Source organism: Limanda limanda, chromosome 21, assembly GCF_963576545.1.
Source record: "Limanda limanda chromosome 21, fLimLim1.1, whole genome shotgun sequence".
NCBI lineage: Eukaryota > Metazoa > Chordata > Actinopteri > Pleuronectiformes > Pleuronectidae > Limanda > Limanda limanda.
This window is the reverse complement of record NC_083656.1, coordinates 21,305,562-21,333,505: the sequence shown is the minus strand read 5'-3', so window position 1 is coordinate 21,333,505 and position 27,944 is coordinate 21,305,562. Positions and strand designations below refer to the sequence as shown.

General features: G+C 41.5%; 1 protein-coding gene across 1 annotated transcript in view; it reads right to left on the bottom strand.

The window, feature by feature from the left end:
* Window positions 1-27,375, bottom strand: part of llgl2 (LLGL scribble cell polarity complex component 2) — a 76,218-nt gene extending 48,843 nt beyond the window's left edge. The window contains exons 1-6 of the mRNA XM_061094844.1: window positions 27,140-27,375; window positions 11,878-11,997; window positions 11,483-11,580; window positions 10,087-10,168; window positions 9,836-9,951; window positions 5,504-5,662 (exon numbers count right to left, since the gene is read on the bottom strand). Of these exons, the coding sequence (XP_060950827.1) occupies window positions 5,504-5,662; window positions 9,836-9,951; window positions 10,087-10,168; window positions 11,483-11,580; window positions 11,878-11,952 (530 nt within the window). The 5' untranslated portion in view covers window positions 11,953-11,997; window positions 27,140-27,375. The remainder of the gene's footprint in view (window positions 1-5,503; window positions 5,663-9,835; window positions 9,952-10,086; window positions 10,169-11,482; window positions 11,581-11,877; window positions 11,998-27,139) is intronic.
* Between the last annotated feature and the right edge of the window lie 569 nt (window positions 27,376-27,944).

Below are 27,944 nucleotides of genomic sequence, written 5' to 3'. Positions count from 1 at the left end.
ACCTCCTCTGGGATATTATTTGGAAAGTTTCTTCATTTCTTATAAGTAATCTCCAGTGCGCTCTGTGCACTGGGTGCTCTGTGCGCCTGATGGCACAGTCCCGTTCACTGCAGTGATCTGATGATACACACACTGTGTTAGAAGATATTATTAAAACCTATTAATGACTCTGCTCCTTAACTCGGCTGTTAAATCGAATCTGAACCTAATTTGCTTTAAGTTGTTTTATATTGTTTTAAATTAAAAGGCTTGTGTGGAGCAGATACGTCGCACGAGCAAAACTAAGCTGTTGGTTCTTAATGTAAATGATGAATTTGATCAATAATCTGCTGCAGTTCACCACCTCACGTCTGCATCGCCACTTTCCCGTCTCCAAAACGTTCGTACGCATGGGTCAGAATTTGCGTGGAGTTTGTGGGCAAATTCTCCCGTCAGGTTTGTTTTTATAAATCCCAACGTTGCCGTGAGAAGTGGCGTACGCAAGTTTCAGGCTCTGTTTTGTGCGTATGCAACAGTTATAAATGAGACCCCAGTGCTGCGGACATCTAGGGGTGGAAAAGCTGGAGTAACCTGATATTTGGGTGGAGGTTTGTTTGAGATTAATGAGATGGTGAACATTTCAATCGTTTGCTTTCAAAGGGACAAAGACAAGATTGCTATACTCAATGTGGAATGCCTGTTTGCATGTGAAATGTCTTTGTTTTATCTATGCCTCATGATTTTGGACTTCAATTATCCTATTGAAACTTTCCCAGTATCCCATTAAAACACCATTTTACATTAAATTTCATAAAGCTGGCACTTTTATCCAATGCAACTTTCAAAAAGTGCATTCAACTTAGGGCTGCTCGCTACAAGCACACAGAGAGAGAGAGAGAGAAAGAGAGGGGTGGGGGGGGGGGGCTATGAGGACCATCATCGGCTACCCCTGAACCCCGACATTGAACGGGTTCCATACAACAACAAGTGGAGAATCGCGAGCTGACCCGCGCTGGAGAATGGACGCTGCGCGGCCGCTACACTGTGTGGATTTGAAGAATCCGACGTGTTCCCATACAACATAACTTTTTCTACACTTTTTGTCGATCAAACAGGGCTGCCCTCCCTCTGCCATTTTCCACTCGCGCTGTTTTTTAAATACCTCCGGTCCCCACACACACAACTCGCCTCCTTCACTTCACAGCTGCTTGAGAGTGAGTGCCGGTCAGCGGGGCCGCGTTGAATCGTAATCACGATTATATTTCGATTTATTGAGCAGCCCTAATTCAACTACGAGGGTACAAACCCAGAACAGCTAGAATCATGTAAGTACATTTACTTAACATCAGAAATAAACTGGTCCTCAGGCTAAGTACAATTTAAAAACTGCTATAAACGGTGCTTCAAAGGTGAAAGTGAAAAGGTCATACAGTATGTGAAATTATACTCTGAAAAGACCACACTCAGCACATGAATAGGTCCATTCCTAAAGACGCCAAGTCAGTCGTCAGTGTAATTACGTTAGAGGGCTTGTCCAATCACAGCCTCCTGTTCAATGTCCTGCTACCGCAGACAAGAAACTACCAGCTGCTGTTTTGCGTGGTTTGATGAATGACTCTGTTTTCGTTGTAAAATACTTGCTGAAGTCAACACCACACTGTTTCCCTGGAGGAGAGGATGACTGTGATGTCAAGCAAAGCCGCGTGCCCCTAAACTAAGTAACTCGCAGATCTGAATAGCGTGTAAACAACTGTGGGATTCGTGAGAACGTTTTTAAAAGAAGTGCATGTTTAAATGTCTACGTGTATTCCTGTTGTATTTCATAGGAAACTATCCATCTTCGTTCAACCTCGGAGGGAAATGGCAGGCGTCACGAAGCGGAGTGACGCCGGGTTAACACCGGACGCGTAAGCGCTAATCCCTAGCGCGCCGGCGCTTGGCTGATCACACCGGACACGCTTAACTCCGCGGCGGTCATCCTGCGATTCCTCTCTGTGATCACACATACAGCTGATATTTGTCATTAACTGCAACGGCGTCCCAGGATTTGTCCTTTTTAATGTTGTCCTTGTCCTTAATACAACATGTGCCGAGGATCATACAGCTCACTGTACTACTTCTGCACTTCAATTATTGATTTAATGTCATCCATCTTCAAGAACTTCTCCGCTGTTTGCTCCGTTCAATGTCGGGTGTCGAGGGTAAATTACGTATTCTCCACTCAAGCCTATGGGGAGAGTACGTAGACCCCCCCCCCTCTCTTTTTATCTTTATGACTGCTTGTGTGGCTGTAGTGGGGTCAGAGGGGGACATTTAATAATGTGATTGGTAAAATTAAAACTCCAGGACAACAGAAGGGGAATACAAACTATGGGATGCATATTCGATCATTTATATCATATAAAATATGTCATCAATATTGTTTAAAATCATTTTTCACTGCGTTTCCTGGCGTCAAGCGCAAAAAATAGACTCGACGCCGAAACGATCGCTGCATGGCGCTAGGCAGCCTTGGTGCAGCGCGGCGCTTCAGCCTCCGGTGGGACCCGCACAAAGGATAAACATGGGAGTGGGTGGGAGCCAGCAGTTATTTAAGGCTGACCATTTCTATCATTTTGTATTCACAGTCTGAGCTCCCCTCACATTAGGTCGAAGCTTTCGCTGAGAGTCCAGATGTGCAGTGTGGAATATGATGTCATTGTATGTAAGTAACTGTGTAGTAATTGTGTTTTTTAGGGGTGGATCTTCTTACGGTGAATTAGCTGTTTGCATTTATTAATAATAAACTCATGTTACTCATGTGTTTGCCAGCTGCCTGTAAGACACACTATGAGCCAGTATGGAGGAACTTCAAGTACAGCCAACTGGACCTTGTAGCTCAGGCAGCAGCATTGAAAAGTTCAGCCCGGAGTCGACAGAGAAGAAAGAGGGCAAGATTAGATTGATCAGATCATTTTTCAGTTAAATTTGTAGGTGTACTGTGTCGTTGATTTCTGATTGTACTGATTGTGTTTACAGCGGATTGAAGCAGGGCAGTGTCCTTCAACAGCAAGGAGCTTACAGACCTGTGTGCCACACTTCAAATAAGACTAGAAGCTACACTGAAGGGCACAGCTACACACCATAGATGTCTACACACTTGAGCGAATTTAGAGTGTGCCACCGAGAACTTGTGATCCAGAAACAGCAAAGAGAAATTTCAAGCTTCACATAGTATTGTGATATTTGGGCCACAATTCAATATTATTACTCAATATACAGCAGGTGTTGCGATTAGATTCTGGTAAATGGTTTTGTATTTATATAGCGCTTTTCTAGTCTTGACAACCACTCAAAGCCCTTTACAGTACAGTTTTACATTCACCCATCTATTCACAGCACTTTGTTATCCTATGTTATCCTATGGAGGGCAATTCAGGGTTCTGCATCTTGCCTAAGGACACGTCGGCATGCAGATGGGTCAGACTGTGGATCGAACTGCCGACCTTCAGGTTGGAGGACGACCACTCTACCCCTCAGCCACAGCCGCCCAATTCTGCGATATATTGCGATTCATGTCCCCCACATTATTCAAAGGCACAACAAAAAATGAGGGAAATAAAACTGCTCAACTAACTTCAAATGGCACATTTAATTCTGTGAATAACATTGTCTTCTACACATTAACTGAAGTGCAAAAACTCAGAAAAGATAGTGCAAAAACTTTGTCCTTGAACATTCAGGACACAAGACCTTTGTAAATATTTTCTGCATGTCAAGGTCTTTACTATTCGCTTTTTGATGAAAACCGAAATTTACCCACACTTTCGATTTGAAATAAAACAGCGTCATGTACAATCGGTTGAGATGGTGAAGCCATTTTCATTTAGTTAGTAATTTGTTGTCTTTTTAAGCGTAGCGACTCACCTCGCGTAAATTTCTGTAGCTCTCACGGAGCGGACAGATTTAATAAACACACCAAATCTCTCGCTTCCGGTCCGAGCCGGATATATAAACACCTGCCGTACAGCTGCGTCTTGATGATGGTAACGGCAGAAACGACAGGACACGAGCTGTACGGCGATTCCCTATCTTACGGACGTTTTTAATCTTTGTTTAACACCCCTCGCCGAGCAGAATGAGGTAGGAAGCTGTTTTTTATTCCCTTTGCAACAGGTCACATTAACCCATCAAACTTGTCTCACGTGGTTATACGTTTGTTTAGCCGATGTTTAGGTATTTTAACGGTTGTATTTGTCTTTTACTAAATGATTATGTTGTACTTGTTGTCTTCTAGTTTTACGGTGTTTCTACGGCGCCTCAATGTGATTTTTAAATAAAGAGCTGTGACGCATCAGTCTGAAACTCTTCTCGTCATGCTTTGCCAGTAGGGATGTCACGACAACCGATACTTACGATACCTGTCGATACTAAGATAACAAAACACAGACGATGCCTATTTTTTGAAGCACCGTAGGCACCGTGAGCTTCGATGCCAGCTGTTAGCAACTTAGCATTAGCATCGGTGCTGCGCCAGTCGACGTTTACATTCAGAAAACCAAGATGGCAACTGCTGCTGCAGCGGTCGCCCCATCTCGACTTGTTTATTAAAAAGGCACGAAGAGTCGTGTATGGAAGTATTTTGCGTTTGACGCCGGGTTTACACCGGACACGGAAGCAACGCCGCCGCGCCGCGCTAATCCTTAGCACGCCGGCACATCCTTATTTACACCGGAAGCTGAAGCCGGTGGGACCCGCACAAAGGTTTAACATGGGAGTGGATGGGAGCCAGCTGTTATTTAAGGCTTGGCGCTGCGCTTACGCGTCGCTTCATCTTACACACACAAAGTTCAGTCATGGACCCAAACACATTTTTTTTTTATCTTGGCCTATACAGTAAATATTCCTTTCAAATTCCACGAATGTAGGTGAAACGTACTGTGAGCCCTACCTAATGAAAATGAGCAAAACTCTATAATCCAGTCAAATTACACATTTTAGATATTTTGAAGGGTGTGGCAAATTTGGTGAATTTTCAAACTTTTCCAGCATAAATGCAAATTAGCAAACCGTGATAAGAATAAGGTCATATGACTAAATTTGAGCAATATCTGAATAACCTGCAAGAGCATGTAAAAGTATAAAGCCTAGAATTTCGAGAGACATCCAGTTATACAGAAGTTACAGATGAAAACAAGGAGACTATGGCAACATTTTGAAATCATTCAGATAAATGTCATCTGACTAGTTCATCAAAGTACAAGGTGTGTAAGTGGATAAAAACACTTAAATTTGACCAATAAATACAAAATGGTGGTGGGCTTGGGGTATGGCTCCAAAAGTCTTGGCTTATAGATGTGTGTCCTAAGTTTCACCTTCAGTGCTTGTGACCGTTCCAGGCCGAGCTTTATCTGTGCTCTGGCCCTAATAATGATTTATAAGCAGTTACAGCCTACCACTGTATCACTTACTTATAATAAATATTAATTATGATGAAGTAATAAACAAATGTTGTGCAGTGTGGTGATGTGCTGTAATTGCCAACCTGCTAGCAACTTGGTCGAGACTGATGTTCCTCTCTTCCAGCTCTCGAAAGCCAGGGACTTCAACGATGAAGACATGCCCTCCCTCTGTACCCAACAGCAGCTGTTCCCCTGATGAGTGGGCTAGCACTGATGTCACTCTGGTCACACTTGGGGGAGCACTGAGAAGAGGAAAAAGGCATGGGAGACCATTAGGTGTAATGATGGATACCATGAAACCCTGCAATATACAATAAAACTTCATGGATAGCATTTTTGTATAAATAATTCAAAGAACGAAGGAGCACCAGGAACTAAAACTTTACCAACACAAGTTACATCCAGCGTTTGCTGTTGTAGCCATATTGGTGATACTATTTTGATCAATTAACTTAAGAAACCATAAGTAGGAAGAACATGTGCAGGAAAAAGATCAAGAAAGGGGTAAATACTTAGATGGTAGACAGGGTAAAACATTATGAAGGCTAGGTTTATACTTACAGGATAATGGTATTGCCAACAGCCAAAGCTGTTCTCAGGGGGAATATTATAGCAAGGAAGACTATGTTGAAAATCTATCTTGACTTATTTTGATCTTTTAATTTTCTCATGCTCTTGTGTTTGACTGTTATGTGTGCTACTGGATGCCTAAATTTCCCTCTGGATCATAAGACTACTTGTAATATGGATGGAATAAAAAAGCATTTGAAAACTATTACATATATTTATGTTCCTTGCTAGACAAGGCTAATAGAAAGACACCTGAGGAATCCCTGAATTCCTTAGACCTTCTCACGTTCTATAAAATTCTTCTCTAAAATGAATGATAAACTTGTCTCACCAATGACAAAGGAGGACATAGACAGACATATAAGCTATTTCAAACCTGAAGAGTAAGTCACCTTGCACTGACAGGTTCCCCCTAGAATTGTACAAATCCATGAGGGAACACCCTCTACCTTTATTAGACACCTGTTGTATTTTGAAAAAAGGCTCCTCCTTCCTAAAAGGCGGCTTTTATATCAGTTATCCCAAAGGAAGAAAAGACAGGATGGACTGTAGATGATAGAGGCCTATCAGTGTTTTAAACACAGACTATAAACTTTATGCTGCTATTTAAACAAGATGGAAAATGTAATCCCTTTTTTAATAGATGAGCACCAAACAGGATTAATTAAAAAAACGGACAAATTCAAGCAAATATAAGGAGAGCCCTGCACATTATTGAACAGATTAGTAATGGAAGAAATAAATTCTATTGTGATTAAGCTTTTGACTTGGTTCGATGGGAATTTCTCCATTTAGTAATAACAGGTTTGGCTTTGGTGAGGACTTTATGCTCTTTATTTGTATCCTACAGCAAGGATAAAAGTTAATACTAGCCTTTCTAACACCATAACTTTGCAGCATGGTTAGAGGCAGGGTTGCCCTGCTAGTCCCAGTCTTATCAATCTATTCACTGAACCTCGAGCCTAAGGGATACTACATAAGACAGAATTAAAGGGTATATGTATAGTAGGAGAGTAGTATAAAGTAAGTATGTAAGCAGATGATGTACTGGTTACAATCATAGACCCAGGATCAGGCTTATATTTCTTAATGAAAATTATGGAAAACATATAGGCTACACTAAAGATATAATAATTATACTTTATTTGAATAGCACTTTAGGCACACAGTTACAAAGTGCTTCACATAACAGGTAAAACAAACAAATTTAGGTATAGATAAATCCATGCGTACATAGATACATACATACAAACATGCATATACAGGGTTTCCCCCAGTGCTGTTTAGGCCTGGCGGGCCGACTGCTATGTTCACAGCAAACTTGAATTTTTTTTAATATTAAGTAGGGCTGCCACTAACGACTATTTTTCTATCGATTAATCTGACGACTATTTTATCGATTAGTCGATTAATCTAAACGATTAATTTTCCTCCAAAAAAAATCAAATTGACCATTTCAATTCAGTTAATTTATTTTGATAACAACAAACTGTATGTCATCTTATAATGCAGCACAAAACAAAATGTAAACAAAGGCTCAAATATTAAAGTGCAAAACTGTAGGTTTAAACTAGCAACTCCAACGTGATAAAAATAAATAAAAAAGAGGGCTTATAAGTTAACTCAAAAAGATATCAAAGTTTCTATTTAACCCCTTATCAAAATAAAAAAGTTAGGTCTGCATATTAAACAAAGTGCAACATTTTTAGAGTATAAGAAACAATGGTGTCCAGCTCAAAAATCCGACTCAACCCCCCCCCCCCCCCTTTTATGTGATAACATTTTTTTAACTTAAGTTTTCTCTAAAGGCCGGCGCATGCTTCTACAACTGCGTCTGCGGCTTTTCACGCAGTTGTGACGCAGGACTCGTTGTCATTCATGGTTTTCCAAGCGTTGATCGTGTTGCAAAGCAATTCCCCGCCAGAACACTAGGCGGAGTAATGTTTTTTGTCGAAGTCGGCTCTTCTTCGAGCCACACACGAAGAAGAGCCGTTTATTTACATCGCCACTACGGCTCCTCAGAGCCTTTTTCTGTCGGACAAATCCGCCAGTCAGTGACGGGTTATACTAGTGGTCATAGTTTCGGATCTTTTTTGCCAAGTGCTCTTCTATTTGGTCCATATTAATCTTCCGTGGTTTCCGCCAGTTCCGGGCATGAAACCGGAAATGCGACTCCGGAGAGGATGTAGTTAGCACACAAATCACAGCCTTGCCGGCTACGTGAGGCTTGTGGAGCTTTGCCGTCTAGTTAGAAAAATTGGGCGACGCACGTAAGCACGTAAGAAGGGATACGTAAGCATGTAAGGGGCCCGGAAGAGCTCTCACGCTTGCGGGCCCCTGAAAACGCAGAAGCATGCGCCGGCCTTAAGCCAGTGATCGAGAATGGGTGTGATGTGTGATTTACAACTAGTTTTGGTTAACATCCTCGCAGCAGCATTCTGAAGTCTGGTTATTGATGACTGAGGGATGCAAGAGAAGAGGGAGTTGCAGCAGTCTAAACGAGAAAATATGCATTTTTGGATGACAGTTTGGTAATATGAGGTTCAAAGTTCAGATGTTGATCTGATAAGATACCGAAGTTCTTCGATATGGTCTTAATGTTGCTAGTTAGGGGCCCATATGGTGACTGACGTCTTTTAATAAAAAAAATTTAATAAATTTTTTTATTTGACCGTAGAGGGCCAGAGTTAGCGTCTTTAATCCAAGAGAATTCACCTTTGTCTACCCTCATTAAAATGTCATCAGTTAATTTAAGTAGTGCTGTTTCAGTGCCCTGTAATTTACGGAAGCTAGATTGAAAGTTGTGAAATGTTATTCCCCTCCAATAGCTTGAGAAGTGGGCAACAACTTTTTCACGAATTTTTGACATTAAAGGAAGCTTGGAAACGTTGACTAATTCTGTGGGGTCTCAGGATGTTTTTTTTGAAAAGAGTGATAGAGTGGAGACAGAGGGCAATGACAGGAAGGACTTCTTTAAGAGATTGAAATTATGTCAGTAGGGCAGGAAGATGGGCGCATAAGATAAACTATGTCCAGGACATCATGCCCATGTCCTTAATATACACAAAACCCAGGTTTTAATATTTAATTACACACTCATGCAAAATATAAGTTTAAGTGGCACTCATCTCACATCAAGATCCTGGGAGTAAGTTTACCCAAAGAGCTATCACAGTTATTTTAAATTAACTACAACCACATTAACAACAGATATATGAGGACTTAATAGGTGGGGCTTGCTCCCTCTCGATTTTTCGTGACAGAATTAGATTGGTTAAAATAAACATAGCCCCCAGATTATTATATCCTCCACCACTCCCTATTAAAGGTCCCTCTGAAACAATTTGGGGGTTTGAATAAACATATTTCACGATTTATTTGGACTAAAAAGAGACCCAAGGGTGACATTTTCTACCCTTCAGCTGTCGAGAGTGGGGGGGCAGCTATGCTGCTGCAGGGAATATGGAGAAATTATGATTTGATCTTGTCCCTTCATTCAGCAATGATCTTTTCAAAGAACCTAAGTTTTAAAGTCATAATACAATTTCCATTGCTCTATTTTGGACATATCCCAGATGGTCTAAGTAAAGATGAGACTTATCTCTAAATAAGGTCCTGTTGGTAGCAGGAAAAAAGCCATTACATAATACTGACTGAAGAAAGATTGCCCTACTGCTTACCAAGTATGAACCGTAAATTTGTCTTTATTTATCGATTATCCTTTGACCTCATATTTGTTCCTTATTATGACTTAAGTGTCTTTTCCCCCTTTTCTGCTTGTGTGTATTCTTAACATGTGAAAAATGGTTACAAATAAAATAGAAAAAATGTTATGTATATCTTACCCAGGTGGTCCCATGAGCATGAAGCGTCCTATCTCCAAGAGCTCTGACAATCCCTTATGGGCTTTCAGAGTCCACATGTGCAGACTGTTGTCATCCAGCAAAGTCACGAGTTCAACCTTTACATGGACCACAAATATAGCCCAAAAGAATAATTAGAAGTGGTTAGCAGAATACATTTGTTATTGCTCTACCAAAAGCAATACTGTTGGCACAACTTGGCAGAGTGATGTATTTTTATTATTTTACTGTACCTGGTGTGGGAGGAAGTGCACCTGTGTGACTGCAGCATTCTCATCATGTAGGCCCATGAACTCCACACCTGGAGCGCCATACCTGACCACAGGTCAAGGACACACTCCCAACGTGAGATAACAAAACCAAAGGTCTGGATAACCAAACAAGTTTAGTTTAGTGTGGCTCTCTTTAGGTGGTCTGGCTTTACTCAGTTGTGTAGCTAGTTAACAGTGATTTTGTGAGTTGGCCAGCAGCATAGAATAAAATTCAATTCAATTTGTATCACTCCAACTCATAAACATTATCTGAAGACACTTTATGAGAGAGAGACAGAGACAGAGACTAGGTTTTGATTGTAATATTCCTCTCCAGTGTACACTGTTAAATGCTAATGTCAGTTAGCCTAACTTTGCGAAAGGCTATGGCAACATAATATCTACTGTCCAAAAATTAGGGATGGGCATAATTAATCGACGATCGATTAATTGATCATAAAGAATTTCGTCGAGGACATTCTGTTGCGTTCACTGCCAACACTGCGAAGCTATACGTCTCCATGAGCGCATGAGTGGGAGGGCAGAATATCCGATTTGCCTGAACGCAGCACAGTGATGACGTTAGCAGCTGTAGGAAGCAGCCCGGAGTTACTCGACAAGCCCCGCTGGGGGATCGGCGGCTGGCCGCTGGGAGCTAGATGGATTTGACGGTTCTAGACCTCTCAGTCCGGTTGTTGTCATGTCATCAATCCCGGAACCTCACCTAGACCCGGGTCTCTCCGGGTTCCCTTCCCCGTAGACTGAGGGTCCGTGTGCGGACATGAAGCCGAGCTCCGCAGCTAGCCGAGGCTAGCTCCAAAGCTAGCCCCTTCTGACCCGGACAGGGCCGGGTCTGGTGGAGGGGTTCCGGGAGTGAGGACGCGACAACGGCAGGAGTAGGAGGTCGAGGGCGGCGGAGTCCAGCTAGCTCTCAGCGGCTAGCTGCTCTCTCAGCGGGGCTGAAGAGTACCGCAGCGCATATTTTCAAGTGTAACCATTGAACGATCCCGTTTAACTGCCACAAGAGTTGTTCATCTTGTAATAAAGATCTCAATGAGGAAACACGCTGTGTTTTTTCTATTGTCACTGCATTTTAACAGCCCATAAATAGTGAATTTTAATATAAAAATATATTGATTAATCGAAAATTCGTCATTAACTCTCCCGACGATCGATGAAGACAATTTAATCGAATGCCCATCCCTACCAAAAATATAGCACTAACTCTTAATGACCACTCAAAGTTCACAAACATGCATACCCACAAACACATTCATACAGCTTCAAAATGGCACTATTTCTTCTATGTATCATACATCATTCATCAATAAGCTGTCTGTAAGCGGACTGGGCGTGGCATGAGTAGCGTGAAGGATACAGTTTGATGGCTCCGGAACGGTTTCCAATGGCCAGCAGCTGCAGGGAGGGACTGTAGCCTAAAGCACTGGGCTGATGGGGGAATCCATGTTCCACTGTCTGAAGAGGAGAGAGACAGACAAGGTGAGGATAAGACTGGGCCGTGAAAAAATAGAACAAAGAATGGAACAAAACAGGTTGCAGATGACACGATGGACAAGCAACAGAGGGCAAAACAGAAAACAGAGCAATTTTTTCCAGAAGAATGCAGATTTCTCTTCCAGATATCTGGGTGACCTGGTTTCTAAATTTAGATATTTTTCAAGTGGGTGACAGAGGAGAAAATTTAACAGAGTGATAAATCATAATATGTATACAGTGTATAGTCAGAAATCTGATGTGTCAGGGTTCACTTGCCTTGTTGAACTGAAAGAGTTCTTGTTTGAGTCGATCTCTCTGGGACTCCTGACCATGTCGCCTAAACCTCTTCATCTTGTCCCAGCACCAGTATGGAGCTTGCAGGCTCACTGATGGATGCTGCATGAAGGAATGAGAGGACAAAGAGTGGGATAAAGAGAAAGGACACACACAGATATGAATCTTGTGTTAAAGGTAAATGCTCCAGTTTCATCAGTAGTAAGCACGTATTGGTGTAGTGAGATCGAATCAAACAAACACAAAGTGAACGTCAGTTGTATACGTGTCCTGGTTAGGATTATTCAGCGGAGTCCACGTCCAAATCGCGATGCATCTAAGAGTGGAGAAATGTCCATAGGTCTATTGCTCAGCACTGTGCAGGACACAGCAGTGCCTCATTTATTGCAGCCCAGATTGATTTTATTAAACATATTCACTCTGGAGGACAGAGAAGTTTTCCTTTTGTGGCTTCTGGCGCCGACACAACTGTTTCAATTTCTGCTTTGAAATTCTTTTTCTCTCTTATACCTTGAGGAGTGGCAGTATGCTAATAACAGACGGCGGACAAGCGCCTGTCAGTTTAAAATGATTCTGATTCAGAAACATACGCATGGTGGTGAGAACAAAATTAGCTGGTGCGCACGTCACAAATCCAGTGGCAGTTTTGCGCACACACTTATTTTCTGTGGAGAGTATCAACATTTCTGTGCACAGAACTCTGCAGAGCATATTGCTGAACTGAGAGGCTAAATATTGTGCATGGAAAAGACGTTCTAAATATGAATTGGTATTAATGTGAATATTGTGCATTGAATAGATAAAGTTGCATAACTGACTTTCCTTGTTTATATTTATGCTGGTAAATTGAGCCTTTAATACAAATTGCAAATATAATAAATTACCCTCCAAAGTGTTTTTTATTTGGAAGATATCAGGGTGGTAGATCTCACGCCGGGTTCACACCGGACGCGTAAGCGTCACGTAAGCGCTAATCCCTAGCGCGCTGGCACTAGGCTGGTCACACCGGACGCGTAAGCGTCGCGTTAAACGCTGGTCCGGACACTCTTTAAACTCCGTGGCGGTCATCCTGCGATTCCTCTCCATGATCACACATACTGCTGATGTCATTAACAAAATGTCATTTGTCATTAACTGCAACAGCGTCCCAGCATTTGTCCTTTTTAATGTTGTCTTTATACAACATGTGCCGAGAATCATACAGCTCACTGTACTACTTCTCCAATTCATTTATTAATTTAATGTCATCCACCTTCAAGAACTTCTCCGCTGTTTGCTCCGTTCAATGTCGGGTGTCGAGGGTAAATTACGTATTCTCCACTCAAGCCTATGTGGAGAGTACGTAGACACCCCCCCAGAGATGGGCAGAGGGGGACATTTAATAATGTGATGGGTAAAATTGGTCAAATTAAAACTCCAGGACAACAGAAGGGGAATACAAACTATGGGATGCATATTTTATCATTTATATCATATCAAATATGTCATCAATATCATTTAAAATAATTTTTCACTGTGTTTCCCAGAGAGATACGCTCGCGTCAAGCACAAAAAAAAGACTTGACGCCGAAACAATCGCTGCACGACGCGAGGCAGCTTTGGCGCAGCGCTGCACTTCAGCCTCCGGTGGGGCCGGCACAAGGGATTAACATGGGAGTGGATGGAAGCCAACTGTTATTTAAGGCTTGATGTTGCGCTTACGCGTCCAGTGTGAACCCCGCGTTATGTTTAAAATAAAAAAGTGATCAAAATGTTGGTGAGCACTGGTGTAGTGTTTCTGTACTAAAGTTGACAGATGTCTTATCAAGTAGAAATTTGATCATACTTGACAATGCGTGTTTCTTGTTTAAGGTGTGATCTATTCATATAGGGGGAAATTTAAAATGTTTCTTTATTTGATTCTTAGTTGAATCTAAATTGAGCAATTTTCTAATTTAGAAAAAGTTGGTAAGCAAGACAACAACAAGATGAACTTTCAGAAAAGCAAATTTTTTCCAATAAACCCAAAAGCCACAAGAATACTTCATACACTCTTTCCCTAACCACATTGTAACATTCTTTCTGTGGAGAGACAAAAAATGGCACATTAAAAAAGTGTGCCTCCAATAGTGCAAGTCAGTTGGTGGGTGGTATGACACTTTTCTAAACCAATATTGGATAGGCAGACTTCAAAAGCTTTTTTACTTGTATAAATCACAGAGTACCCCCCACACATGGAGATGTTCTCCCCTCAGGCTTACAGTTAGACAAAAAAAAACTGAAATTCATGCATAAAAAACGCACACGCACACCAACTCAGCTGTCATCTGACACACTACTGTTTAAACGTTGGTCAAACATTTGTTTGAAATGACCGCCACACTATCAGCACTGATCACCACATAATGATCGATACTTTTCTTAAATAAGTAAAATCTTTTTTCATAGCTGCTTTCCATGTATTCAATAATTCAGCTTGCCCTGGCTCTGCACGCTCTCTCTTTTGCAGACACACACTGACACAGGCACTCACACACAAAAGTTGGATCAGCCTATGATAACATTTTTACATTTTACTTTTATTTTTTCTGTGGTTTGAATCCAGCCCTCAATGGGCTGAGGATTTTGGTTTGCATTGACCATTGTTGCATCACTTGGTTCTCAACAAATTATACAATATATATCAGTTATGATTTTCAACTTGAATAATTCGTTCAAGATCTGATGTGTGATTTCAGTGTTCCCTTACTTATTTTGTGCAGTATATATACACATATATACAGCAAGACCACTTACGTTCCTGTCTTTCACCCATAAGGCTCAGCGTGCGTGTGATTATAACTACAACCTTTGTGAGGTTTCTGTTAGGTCTACTGTATTTAATTGTTTGAAGTTGTCCTTGGTACTCAAAATCATAGCAGTACTAAACAGTAGGAAGCCGTGCATCTTCTGCTCCTTCTCTCTTTCAAACTCAGGCAAGCCCATGTACAATCATAGCACTGGCAATAGCAGCTATTTTGGAGAACCGCAGCAGAAATGCTTCTAGTGTGACCAAATAGCAACTGCGGCACGCAATCATTTCGTGGCGCAACCGCAGCCAGTCTGTCCCGGGCGTAATGTAATGAGGTCTCAACAGGCTTCACCTGCAGCTGGAATTGGGACACAGAGCTGCGGAGAATTAGCCTGGGTGCCAGACGAACTTAGCCCCGCCCACAACATTTGTTGTTCGGGAAGTTCGGTCTGGAGTCGCTCCGTCGGGGAGAAACTATGCTCGTACAGAAGCTGTACGGACCAATCAGATCGTCAGGGCGGGCTTTATACGATGATTGACAGATGATCTACAGTGACGTAGTCAACCACGTCAGCAAAGAGCGCTGCCTGCCGCTGGAGAGCTGAGACATATTTAGACATATATAGTGTTTATATCTATGAGCTGAGATGTGTCGATGCTGCCATCGAGTCTGTTTCAGAGACATCGACAGCGCATTCATTTTGAAAGAGGAACAGAGGAACGCGATCAAGGCATTTGTAGATCGAACAGATGTTTTTGCCGTCCTCCTACGGGATTCATGAAAAGTTTAATTTATCAGCTGGCCTCGATGCTACAGCCACACAAGCAGTCATTTAAATAAAAAGAGAGTGGGGGGGGGGCGCGCTACGCTCCTCAGCACATATGAGACAAAAGACACATGTTGGGACGCTGTTAATGTTGGAGCAACAAGGAAGTGAATGCTCGCTGGCTCCTGCAGAGCCATGACAGCGGAGCTCTGCAGCTCAGCTGGCGGATCAGCAGCTCCGTAGATTTCTGGTAGCGACGGATCTCTCTCAGAGCCTCGGTCCCGGGACCGGGAAGGTCCCGGGTCCCGGTAGCGGTGAGGCTTCTTCACGCCGCCGGCGGCCGGGGCTCTCACGAGCAGCCCTGGTCTCCAGCTGCTTCCTGGGGGCTTTGCCTCCGGTGGATATACGAGCGGCATTTGCAGCATTTCCATTGATTTATTTATAGAGTGAACAAACTCGTGAAACAGACAACTGACAACTATGCGTCGCTTGACATACGTCACATACTACGTTGCTCTGATTGGTTGTAGGTCTATCCAATTGAGCGAAGAGGCATTTTGTTTCCTGGTTCCATTGAAACACGCCCCATAATCACAGCCCAATGGAGCGGTCTCAGACTCATATTCTGACTAGAATAATGAGTAGGACAACGTCAGGCTAGCGGAGAATTGGATTGGATATATATATATCTATATATAAAGACCTTTGGATGTTAACGCTTGCGATATAACTGGAAACCATTTTAATGCAAATTAATTGTATCACAAGGTTTGAAAACAAATACCCCCCGTCGTCCTCCAGTGTAATGTTCACCTGGCTGGGTGTGAAAAAGTGAAATGCATGGCAAACTTAGCCTCCAACTATGAGTAAGGTGACCAGTGTTTCCCCTAGGTTTACAGATTTTGGGGGGGGCGGCGGCAGCAGCAGAGCGTTGCATTGTGGGGGGGGGGGGGGGGGGGGCACAAAAACTTAAAGGAATCATGATGTTAATGTGTTTCTTTTAATGATTTTGACCTGTCCATTGGATTTCTGATCGGGGCTGACAGGCTATTCTGTGATGCTCAGACGTCATGTGTTTGTCCAGTTTGTCCTTTCTGTAGGACTGGCAGGGAGACTCTACAAATGGCCGGGTCTGGTTTCCTCTCACAACTGCCTGTTTATGCTGTCTACATGTTCGACAGAACATTCCTAAAACCAAAAAGGAAACTGAAATAATCCCCTATTCATTCTCTATGAACTGTATTTTATATATCTATCTATCTATCTGGCTATCTATTTATTTATTTATGCATGCATATGTATGTATGTATGTATGTATGTATGTAATGTATGCATTTACTGACTTCCATACTTAACCTGGATTGCCGGAATCCGGAAACATTTTTGGATCCGGTACTTATGTTTATCGCGTCTAAACAAAGCCCTAACACGGAAACACGCATCTGGATGGAACTCCCGCCGTGCGCGATACAGAGAGCAGAGGAGATATCTAAACGCGTGACCATGTCGAGACAGAAATGCAGGCTATAGACCTGTTTTATAGGAAATGTAACATTAAAACGATTTATGTTGAGATCTGGTGCTATATAAAAAAATTTTAAAATTAACTTGACCTTCCAGGGGGGGGGGGCGGGAGGTGCTGTTGGGGGGGGGCGCAGCACCCCCTAATAGAATGGTATGGGAAACACTGGGGGACAGCAAATTTAGTATTTAGTGTATACATACTGCAGTGATGAACTGCCTTTCCACTGAAGCACAATGAGTCTGAAGTACCATCTTCGGGCAAAGCAGTACACAAAAATGATCACGAGCCTACAGCACATCCGGTGCTCGTTTCATTCAGCACCATCTCCAAATAATTTATATGCAAGTAATTTTAGGCCTGTCCACTTAATTGGTGTTGAAAGGAAAATGAAGTCTATAATTCTGTTGTTCTTGTTTGTGGGTTTTAAGGTATGTCATAAAGTGGGTGACAAAATAGCAGACTGGAAGCTTTAAAAGGAGGGTGTTGCTTGAAATCATTGTTTTTCCTCTGATAACCATTGTTACCTGCAAGGAAACATGTGCAGTCATCATTGTTTTGCACAAAAAGGTCTTCAGAGGCCTGGATATTGCTGCTAGTAAAATTGCACATAAATCTACCATTTATCTGATCATCAAGAACTTCAAGGAGAGAGCTTCAATTGTTGTGAAAAAGGCTTCAGGGCGCCCAAGGAAGTCCAGCAAGCGACAGGACCATCTCCTAAAGTGGATTCAGCTGCAGGATCCGGGCACCACTAGTGCAGAGGTTGGTCAGGAATGGCAGCAGGCAGGTGTGAGTGCATCTGCACGCACAGTGAGGCGAAGACTTTTGGAGGATGGCCTGGTGTCGAGAAGGGCAGCAAATATCCACTTCTCTCCAGGAAAAACTTAATCCCATTCAGAACTTGTGTTCAATCCTCAAGAGGCAGGTGGACAAACAAAAACCCACAAATTCACACAAACTCCAAGCATTGATTATGCAAGAATGAGCTGCCATCAGTCAGGATGTGGCCCAGAAGTTAATTGACAGCATGCCAGGGCGAATTGCAGAGGTCTTGAAAAAGAAGGGTCAACACTGCAAATATTGACACTTTGCATAAACTTCATGTAATTGAAATAAAATCCTTTGACACTTATGAAATGCTTGTAATTATACTTCAATATACCATAGGAACATCTGACAAAATGATCTAAAAACACTGAAGCAACACACTTTGTGAAAACCAATACTTGTCACAACTTTTGGCCACAGCTGTAGTGTGCTTCAAGACTGCATTCAGAGAGGACCTCAACACACAAAAAGACAACACAAACCTGTCATGGCTAATGTAGCAACATCTCTAGACCCCTGACTCAAGCCCCTCAGGTGAGTCAGATACTGAAGGACAAAGAAACTGCATCACAGCCCTGCAGAGAGGAAATGGAACCAGAGCTCCCAAAGAAGAAGATGGCCTGCCCCAGAGTTAGTGGCACAAGTCATATCATCATTGTGATATTCAACAAGGATATCGCATATCAAATGTTGTCCTAATATACCTACTTTCAAGTAATGTTACTCAATTAAGTGTGTGAAAAGGGACTGTTTACTTTGTTTCTTTTAAGACAATGACGACATTCAGTTTATTATTAAACTTTTAGTCCACTCAATTAATTATGGATGTTGTGGGCAAATTGCCAAGCACTCCCTGAAACTTTTTAGTAAGTCTAACGATGAGGCACTTAATCATGTAAACCTCTCTACAGTTTTAAAGTAGAGCCCAGTTTCAGCTTAGAGGCATGTCTACTACAGTGGTGGTTGACACACACAGGTGCCCGTGGTGAGCAGGTTAAGAGAAAGAAGTGTGAAAAGGGACTATTCACTTTGTCTCTTTAAAGACACTATAGTATTCATTTTCTTATTTAAACTTAAATCTACTCAAAGTAACATTCATGTAGGTAAAACGTCACTTTACAGGCAAGCAGTTTACATTCACTTTGGAGCAGAAGTAATTTTGTACTTGATGCGGTTGTCTGTTAATGAAGAGACCTGGTCATGGAGGGATTTGTACTTTGTATTGGATGCGTTGTTGGATGGGGAGCCAGTGGAGATTCTGGAGAACAGGAGTGATGTGATCACAGGGCCGGGAGTTGGTGAGCAGGCGAACAGCAGAGTTCTGGATGTACTGTAGTTTATTAAGGACTATAGATGATGTGCCATCAAGAATACTGTTGCAATAGTCAATACTGGAGCAGTCGAATGCATGGATCAAAGTTTCAGCAGCAGCGGCAGAGAGAGAGAGACTAGCTCTCTGGCTGAATCTTTTTTAGGTGGAAAAAGGCAGTTCTAGTGATTTGGTTAACGTGGTGTTCAAAGGAGAGGCTGCTGTCAAACATGACTCAGAGGTTTCAGATGTGTGGGGAGGGACAAAGAGTGGAGTTGTCAATGGTGAGGCAGAAGTTGTGACTGGTTATAGTTGGGACAGATGATGATCATATCCTATTTGTCACAGTTTAGTTTGAGGAAGTTGATTTGCATCCATGATTTAATATCAGTGAGGCAGTTGGTCAGACTCGAATGAATAGCAGTGGTGATGGATTTAGTGGAGATGTAGAGCTGGACGTCATCAGTGTAGCAGTGGAAGTAGATACGGTGTTGACGTATGATATTACCGAGGGGGAGCATGAAGAGGATGAGCACGAGAGGACCAAGCACCTAACCCTGGGGAACGCCTTGGCACAGAGGAGCGGTAGAGGAGGTGCAGTTGTTGATACTGATGAACTGTTCCTATTCTAGGTGGGAAAGAAGAATGTTGTGGTTGATGGTGTAAAAGCAAAAGCTGCAGTGAGGTCAGGGAGAATGAGGATGTTGAGGTGACCAGAGGAGGAGGTTGTTTGTGACTTTGAGGAGAGCTGTTTCTGTACCGTGAGCGGAAACCAGATTGTAATGGCTCGAACAGATCGTTGGAGATGAGGTGGGCTTTGAGTTAGTAGTATTACTAACATATGATTAATCATGCCCCATTAATCTATTTACGTGATTCATTTTATTAACTGTTTTGATCAATTGACCCTTAGGGCTGTCAAAATGATTGTGTTAATGCGGGATGATTAATTTGTGGAAATAATGCATTAACGCATGCGCAGAATGACACGCTCCAACACGCATCACTAGTTATCAGGACCTGATCAGTAAATGAAGTAACTTGGTATTTGTTTGATTCGCTCCAGAGTTTATGAAGCTGCATTTAAACATCATGGCTAGTCAACATTTTGTGCTCAGTACAACATGGGACGTTACGATCACAGTCAGGACTCAGTCTTAAAATTAGTGGAGCGACACGCAGACATGATCCAACACCATCGATTCATAACCAAACACATATGTGGGCGGCTGTGGCTGAGGGGTAGAGTGGTTGTCCTCCAACCTGAAGGTCGGCAGTTCGATCCCCAGTCTTCCCCATCTGCATGCCGAAGTGTCCTTGGGCAAGATGCTGAACCCCGAATTGCCCCTCATAGACCAACAAAGTGCTGCTAATAGATGCACTGTATGAATGTGTGTGTGAATGGGTGAATGTAAAACTGTACTGTAAAGAGCTTTGAGTGGTCTTCATCAGACTAGAAAAGCGCTATATAAATACAAAACCATTTACCATGACGTTTGTCACCTAAATCACCCCAATAAAAAAAATGATTTATGAACAAGTTCATTTTCATCTGCATGAACTGAACTTGGAATTCGTTCTTTTTAAGTGTGAACTGGCGCAACACTGCTTCTACAGATGGGCTCAGATTCAGATTTTTTGTGTAAAGGTTTGGTTTTTTGTTTAATGCAAGGACCCTCTGACATCTTATTAATTCCACTTCTGTCCTGAGAATCCTGTCATTTATTTTCTGAAATTGGCAATTCTGCATTATTATTTTGTTACGTTAAGTACATGCTCATTAGGGCTGGGTATCACCACTGATTTCTCGAAACAATTTGATTGCTATTCACAAGGTTTAAAATCAATAACAACTCAGTTAGGAACATGTCAGTTTACAATACCAATTTTGCTTGGATATGAAAGAAATTCTAAGAGAACTAAAGCTGTAAACTGTGCAGGGAAACCTCCAACTTGGTGCATTGTTGAAAATACTAAGATTGGATGGTATTATGTTTTAGATAAAAAACTTACAATCATGTATTTAGTTATTAATCGATGGTGTGTCTCAGTTTTTAACTGCATTCAAAATAAAGCATTAAATGCTGTCAGTTTTTAAGTAAATAAAAAAATATTTAAATACTCCGTTGTTAACTGAACTAACAAGCATTAAAATACAGTCAGTTTTAAATTTAATGTAACAAATGACATTTTGTCTAAGTTATGTTTACCATTGTTGATTCTAAAAATTGATTACCATTTTCAAATCAGGGGGAGATTTTCCATTTATTCAAGCTCACAGCTTTGATTATATTATCCCCATATCTGTGGTGATGCACACTTGTACAGCATCTTGCAGCCCTTTTGCAAAGAGCTCTCCTGTATGATCATCAGGCATAAAGCTTGTTTGGAAGCATGATTTTTCAGCTTCCAGTTGTTGATGTGATGTACTATTAAACTGAGATACGGCTCACAGGTTCTGCTAGACCACAGATCCATAGTTGTGGAGAAGTCGGTCACATCTGTTAGCTCATGGGCCACGTTTTCTCTTACTGAAATGCACAACTCTGGCAGCGCTTTCTCTAAAAGGAATTGTGACCAGGCAAATCGTACTTTGGGTTAAGTTTCTGTACGATACTTTTTAATTCTGGCTTTTCCACAACACCAACCGGGACCATCTTTGGCGATGCGTTTTGTTACTGCGGCCGTGATCGCTTTCTATTTTGGAATTGGTGTGTGTGAAGAGGTGGACATGCGAAGCGGGCGACTGTGTGTGTGTGTGTGTGTGTGCTCCCAGATAGCGCACCGGTCCGGGGGCTCTGCCCCTCGCCCCCGCTCACTCGCTCAGAGAGACACTGTGAGATCAGAGCTCGTTCATGTGAAGCAGCCGCTCAGTGACTGACTGCTTCTTAACTATGGAAACAGTTAAAACACAGCGTTTCTCTGGTCTCAGCTGCTCAGAGATCAGCGCCGCAGCTTCTTGATCAGAGCAGAAGCTGCAGTTGGTTTCTACCGAGCTTCAGTTTCTGTATTCGCCTCCAGTCTGACCTGCTCTCGCTTTTTGTTTTAATATTTCGCCAACTAAAATATATATTTTTAAGCTATTAGGCTGCACCTATATGTTTTTATTTATTTCAAAATAGGGTACTTCTTATTTCATACATTTCCAACAAATATGGGGAGGACTCAAATAGCCCTACAAAGTTCTGTGTTTAATTTATTGGAAAGTAGGCAGACACTGCCTGTGTATTTTGTTTGTTTGTTATTTGTTGCTTGTCTGTTTGAGTAGCTGGCTGAAAGCAAAGAAGTAGTAGGCTTACCTTTTTATTGGTAACCTAACTGTTACGGTTCATTGTTTCTGAAATAAGAGGCCTGACTGCTATGTTCACAGCAAACTTGAAAAAAAGAAAATATTAAGCCATGGTTTAACTGCACTATAGGCTGAGTCCTTGTTTACCTGAAATGTGCACTTTATAATTTTACTTTGTACCGCCCTGTTTGGCAATGTTGTTTTTCAATAAAATAAAACATTTGCATAAAGCAAGCCAATCCACGTTTCCATGTTGATAAGAGCATTAAAATGGAAAAAAAATTATGGAAAAAATCTGTCACCTGTTGCAGATACAACAATGCATGAGGGTTTGACTGCTAGGTCTATTGGAATTTTAAGTAAAGGTTCAGCCAAAGGCATTAAGAGCACCAGCAGTTCCAGCATTAAAGTCTTCACAGTAACATCCGCCCTGAGAAGATTGGAGCAAAAAGGGCAGCTCTCCTTGCTTGAGCTGCTGTTATGCAAGAAAGACATCAACTTGACAAAGAAGAAGGTAAGTTGGAAGCTGAATTTCAAGCTAGAGACAAGGCTTTAGCTTGGGAAATTGAAAGTGCAGAAATTGATAAACTTGAAGCTTCCAAAGAGAGATATGATTTTCAAAAGTATGATAAAAGATATGACTCAACACAAAGTGGTGATGACAAGGATGCTGGTGGTAATGATAATGATGATGAACTTCTAAATATCTCTACTGCCCCCAGTGTTCCCAAAGTGTATGTGTACCCTCCTCTTTAGAAAGGTCCTCACATGGATGATCAAACTTCATGCATGCTGAAAATCATGCAAAGACAAAATTAAATTAGTGAAATGCTAATTAAAGAACAAAAACCCTAATTTCTACCAACAAGAGAAATTCCTGTTTTTTTTATATAAATCCACTGCATTACTTGTCCTTCATGCGTACTTTCGAACACTGTATTGAAAGCAATACTGACAATGATTGTGATAGATTTTCTTCCTGAAGCGGTTCACAAGTGGACGCCCTCAAGTGCTTGTCAGAAGTTGCATACATATGGAACCCAAAAAGCCCTGAATTGGAGTGTACTCAAAGCAGAGGATAGAAAGGGACTTCAAGATTATTTGTTGTTCTTAAGAAGCTGTTGTAATGCGATGACAGATGTTGATATGCTGCAAGACATGAACAGCCAAACACATGAAGATAGCCATTACAAAACTGCCATACAAGCTTAGAGAAAGATGGCGCACTGTTGCTTATGATTATACAAACGTGCAGGAAAAAGAGGCAAGTTTAAGCAACTTGTGGAATGTCAAGCAAATATCACCTGTGACCCATTGTTTGGAGACATACATGATGCTGCACCAAGGAAGGACAGAAATGTAAGCATCAAAAGCAGTGATAGATTTAGATCTTTAAGATCCCCAAAAAGCAGTTTCATGACAATAACACAGGAATCAAGCTCAAGGAATCCAAGCCATAGAAACACAGAACCATCTGGTGAAAAGGTCCGTCTATTCCGCAAAGGAAATCACAAGACCGATGCTTGTGAGCAGCTTGACAAAAAAAAAAAGACACTATGAGAAAGTAAACTTCTTCAAGGCATGTGGCATTTGTTTTGGATGTGTGACTAAAGAGAATCTGAGCAAAAAAAAAAATTTAAACGCTTAACCTGGACAATATGCATATTAGAACATCCCGCAATATTGCACATTGTAAAGAAGCAAACAGAAGATGGTAAGAAAGACCATATAAACACAGTATTTTATCACTTGAGTACACTTCAGTTCAGTGTGAAAATTATGAATAAACGTTGAAATACTACTGAAGACTTATTATATTTGACAGTCAGTTTTTGACTTCATACAGACATTAGTCCTTTTACGAACATGCGCGCAGAAATGTTCCTACTGTCCTCAGAAATAAGTGTGTGCACAAAATTGCCACCGGATTCATGACACGTGCACACCAGCTGATTTTGTTCTCACCACCATGAGTATGTATGTGAATCAAAATCACTCTTTATTGACCGGCGCGGTTCCACTCTCTGCCACGCCTCTATTTCTCCATATAATGACAACCATTTGTCATGAAGAAAGTGGTGTGCTGAACATTTGAAGTAAAAGAGATGATCCCAAAAGGTAAGAAACACAAGAATCTAACAAAAACAGAAATTGAAGGCGTCAGAGGTGGAAGAGACTTTTCTGTAGTGTGTCCTCCTGAGTGCTGATGTTTAAAATTAAACCTGGGCTGCAATAACTCAGGTGCTGAATGCTGTGTCCTGCGCACTAGAGCTGTGGACATTTATCTTAGATGCATTGTGACGTGGACTACACTGAATAATTATAAGTAGCGCTTCTTCAGGATCACAGCAGACACACACTAAAAGGGCCGGTCGTCCTGTGTTAGAGTTATGGGACAAAGCACGCACGCACGCACGAGTTAAAACACTGTTACGTCATAAACTGCAGGAAGAACTTCTGTCTGCGGGAGTGCGTGTGTCTGTGAGTATGTTTGTGTGCTCGTCTCTGTCCCTCCTCACACATGAACTGATAATTACATGTATTTAGTTATTAATCAATGTCCTGGCTGTGCTTGTCATGCTAGGTTACATGTGTCTAATAAACTCTGGAGTGAATCAAACAAAGACAAAATAAACGTCAGTCCTGTACATGTCCTATTAACTTGTGATCAGTGATGGTGTTAATTGTTAAAGGGTAAAGTGAGCGCAGGTGAGAGGGAGAGTAAGGAGGAGGCTCCGACAGAGACTTTTAATGAGCGTCTGTCCTGATCCTGAAGCAGCTGTGTTATAATTATTCAGCGACAGGACAAAGCTAGAAAATGAACGCAGCATAAAAAATGTATCGATTATGTTCTGTCACTGCATTGATTCAGAGTTGTCTATGTCTGCATCGCGATGCATCCAAGAATCGAGAAATTCCCACACCTCTATAAATTCAAGTGCTCATTTATCCTTTACATAAACCTCACAACAAGATCACGCTGATTTGCCACAGCAGGAGGGATTTACCCAGGCTACCTATTTGAGGTGCCAAGGTAATGGTAGTGTCCATAAATGCTGACCACTGATTTGCAAGACTGGGAATTTTGTGGTGCTGTGTTGTGCTCTGCTCACATGAATACTCAACATCCATGAAAAACAGCCTGCCTTAAACTTTTAATTTAAAAAACTCAGAATCCGTAGGGGTTGTGTTTAAATTTTAAGAGAGTAAGCCTGTGGCAATTTGTTAAATTATGAAATGTAACTTAATATTAAATCATTGCCAGACATGAGTAACTGGAACCTTGCAATTACAGATGAACAGGTGGGAAAAAAAATTATCACAATTATAGTGACCAAAATGATCACAGTTAAATGGTCTAAATGGTCTTGATGACCACTTTAAGCACTTTACAGAACAGTCAGGTTTGTTTTGCCTTTCATCCATTCACACCAAATTTATACAATGCCTCTACGGGCAGCAGTTTTTCTATGAGGAACGATAGGCAAGTTGGGGTTAAGTATCTCGCCCAAGGACATGTGGAATGGGGACTGGGATAGAACTGCCTACCATCTGGTAAGCGGACGACCCGCTCTTTATCATGAGCCACAGCAATCAGTTTATATGTAATGACCCAATTCTAGGTTTTTTTCAACACTACTTCTCTAAAATACAACTCTCTCGCTTGATCGTTTATTTTGCCTCAATATTTGTTTCAAGGGGTTAGCCATGCTGGTGGGATAGCACTAATTTGACTGTCTTTTGACTTATTATGATATTATCATATGACTTATTTTGACCTGATGCAGATGGAGTTTAAGACACGGTCCTTGTGTACTTCAGTATCCTGTCCAGATTATCTTTTTTTTTTTTTGCTTGTGCAGTCTGAATACCAGAAAACTTTCGTCACTCAAAGTTTTTGTCTAGCCAAGAATGAATAACAGAAATCAGTATTACAATGTCTATTTTATTCTATGTGTATTTTACCATTGTGTTTTGTATTCTCCAGAAACTAGTCAAACCGGTGAAACTCTACTTCCTTGTACACCCATACACACTCATTACTCATTCTCAAAACCAGACCGTTGAGTCAAAGGGCTCACCAACATACCTGCTGAGGTGACACGCCTTGCTAAGCTTAGCTTTAGACGTTTCCGTAACTATGCAATTCTAGCTGCATCTCACTTAGCGTATACTGAGTGCTAGCGAGGACTGTTCTTGCCTCAACGCATTTTTATCATAGAGAACAACCAAGCAGATTGGATTAAAACATATTTACCAATCTCTAAACAATGAAATGTCGGCTTAATGTTGGAGTCATTAAAGACAATATCATAAAACATGGAAGGTAATATTAGTAATATGGTACCTTTGAGCCACCAAAAATATCCAAGCACAATACAAACACACCACACAAATTAAAAGTGGCCAACCACTCATGTGTTTAATAAATATAATATGTTAAGTTAATCGTTTAGCTGAACTCTTGTTAAGTGTTTATAGGAGGATAAATATAACTAATTCTACGAAACATGCAAAGGTGCCTTGGACGGGGCAACAATGCCTGAAGTCTTAGTGGAATATTAAGAGTAATGATTAGCCAGCTAGCCAATGGGCAACTTGTGACGTAACGAAAACAACTTCAACTAGCATGAGTTGGATTAGACCAGCGTGGTACGGCGTACTGAGCAGATCAATTCCACTGCTGTTCCTCTGGCAAGCGAACACCTGTGGGCATCAGCTCTGTGTAGTCGTGCGGGCCCACCTCCGAACCCACCTGATTCAAAACGGCCAACGTCCTCCGTTTACTGCTGCTGGATAAGTCTTCTTCTGGCCGATGTTTAGTTGCTTGGCAGCCCTCACCTTCTCCAGAGTAGAGGAAAATGTGACCAGACCAAAAACGTAAATTCCAGATTCCAAGCAAGAAACGTCACGTTTAAGATCTGATAAACAACTCTGACGTTATTTTCTCTCCACCGCTGCGGCGCTAGCCTCGGTGCTTCCTGCTAGGCTTCACTTCACTGCTTTGCTAACTCCGCCCTTGTGATGCATTCAATATACACTTCGTAAACCACACAACTTCCCAACACTTTACAGCGCATGCTCCGGAGCTTAAACAACTCTAGAATTTCTCTTTAAGAGCTAAAATCACCACCCTCTCTGCAAACATGATACGGTCTATATTCTTCTGTAGAAAAATTACACATATTTATATTTGTTCCTCTTACAAATATTATGTTATGTTTGCTGAAGTGATGAGGTGGTTGCATTTAGTAGCAAATAAATAGTAGCCATTGAGTGAATTTATAAAAAATCATGTTTGAGATCACCTATGAGATGGATTTTGGTAGATTTTCTTTGTGAAAATTTCACTCATAATGAACAACATACTTTTGGACAACATTTTAAATCAGCAACTTGTCAATGTCAATAGTATCAGGTCACAACTGCATAATGAAGCATTTGTTACATTTACATGCACATGATAAACCAGGTTACTGAATAAATTAGGGGTTAATATAATAAATTGCAATTGGCTAATAGAATATATAAAAACCTATGTTTAAATGTAGCTTTGAAGA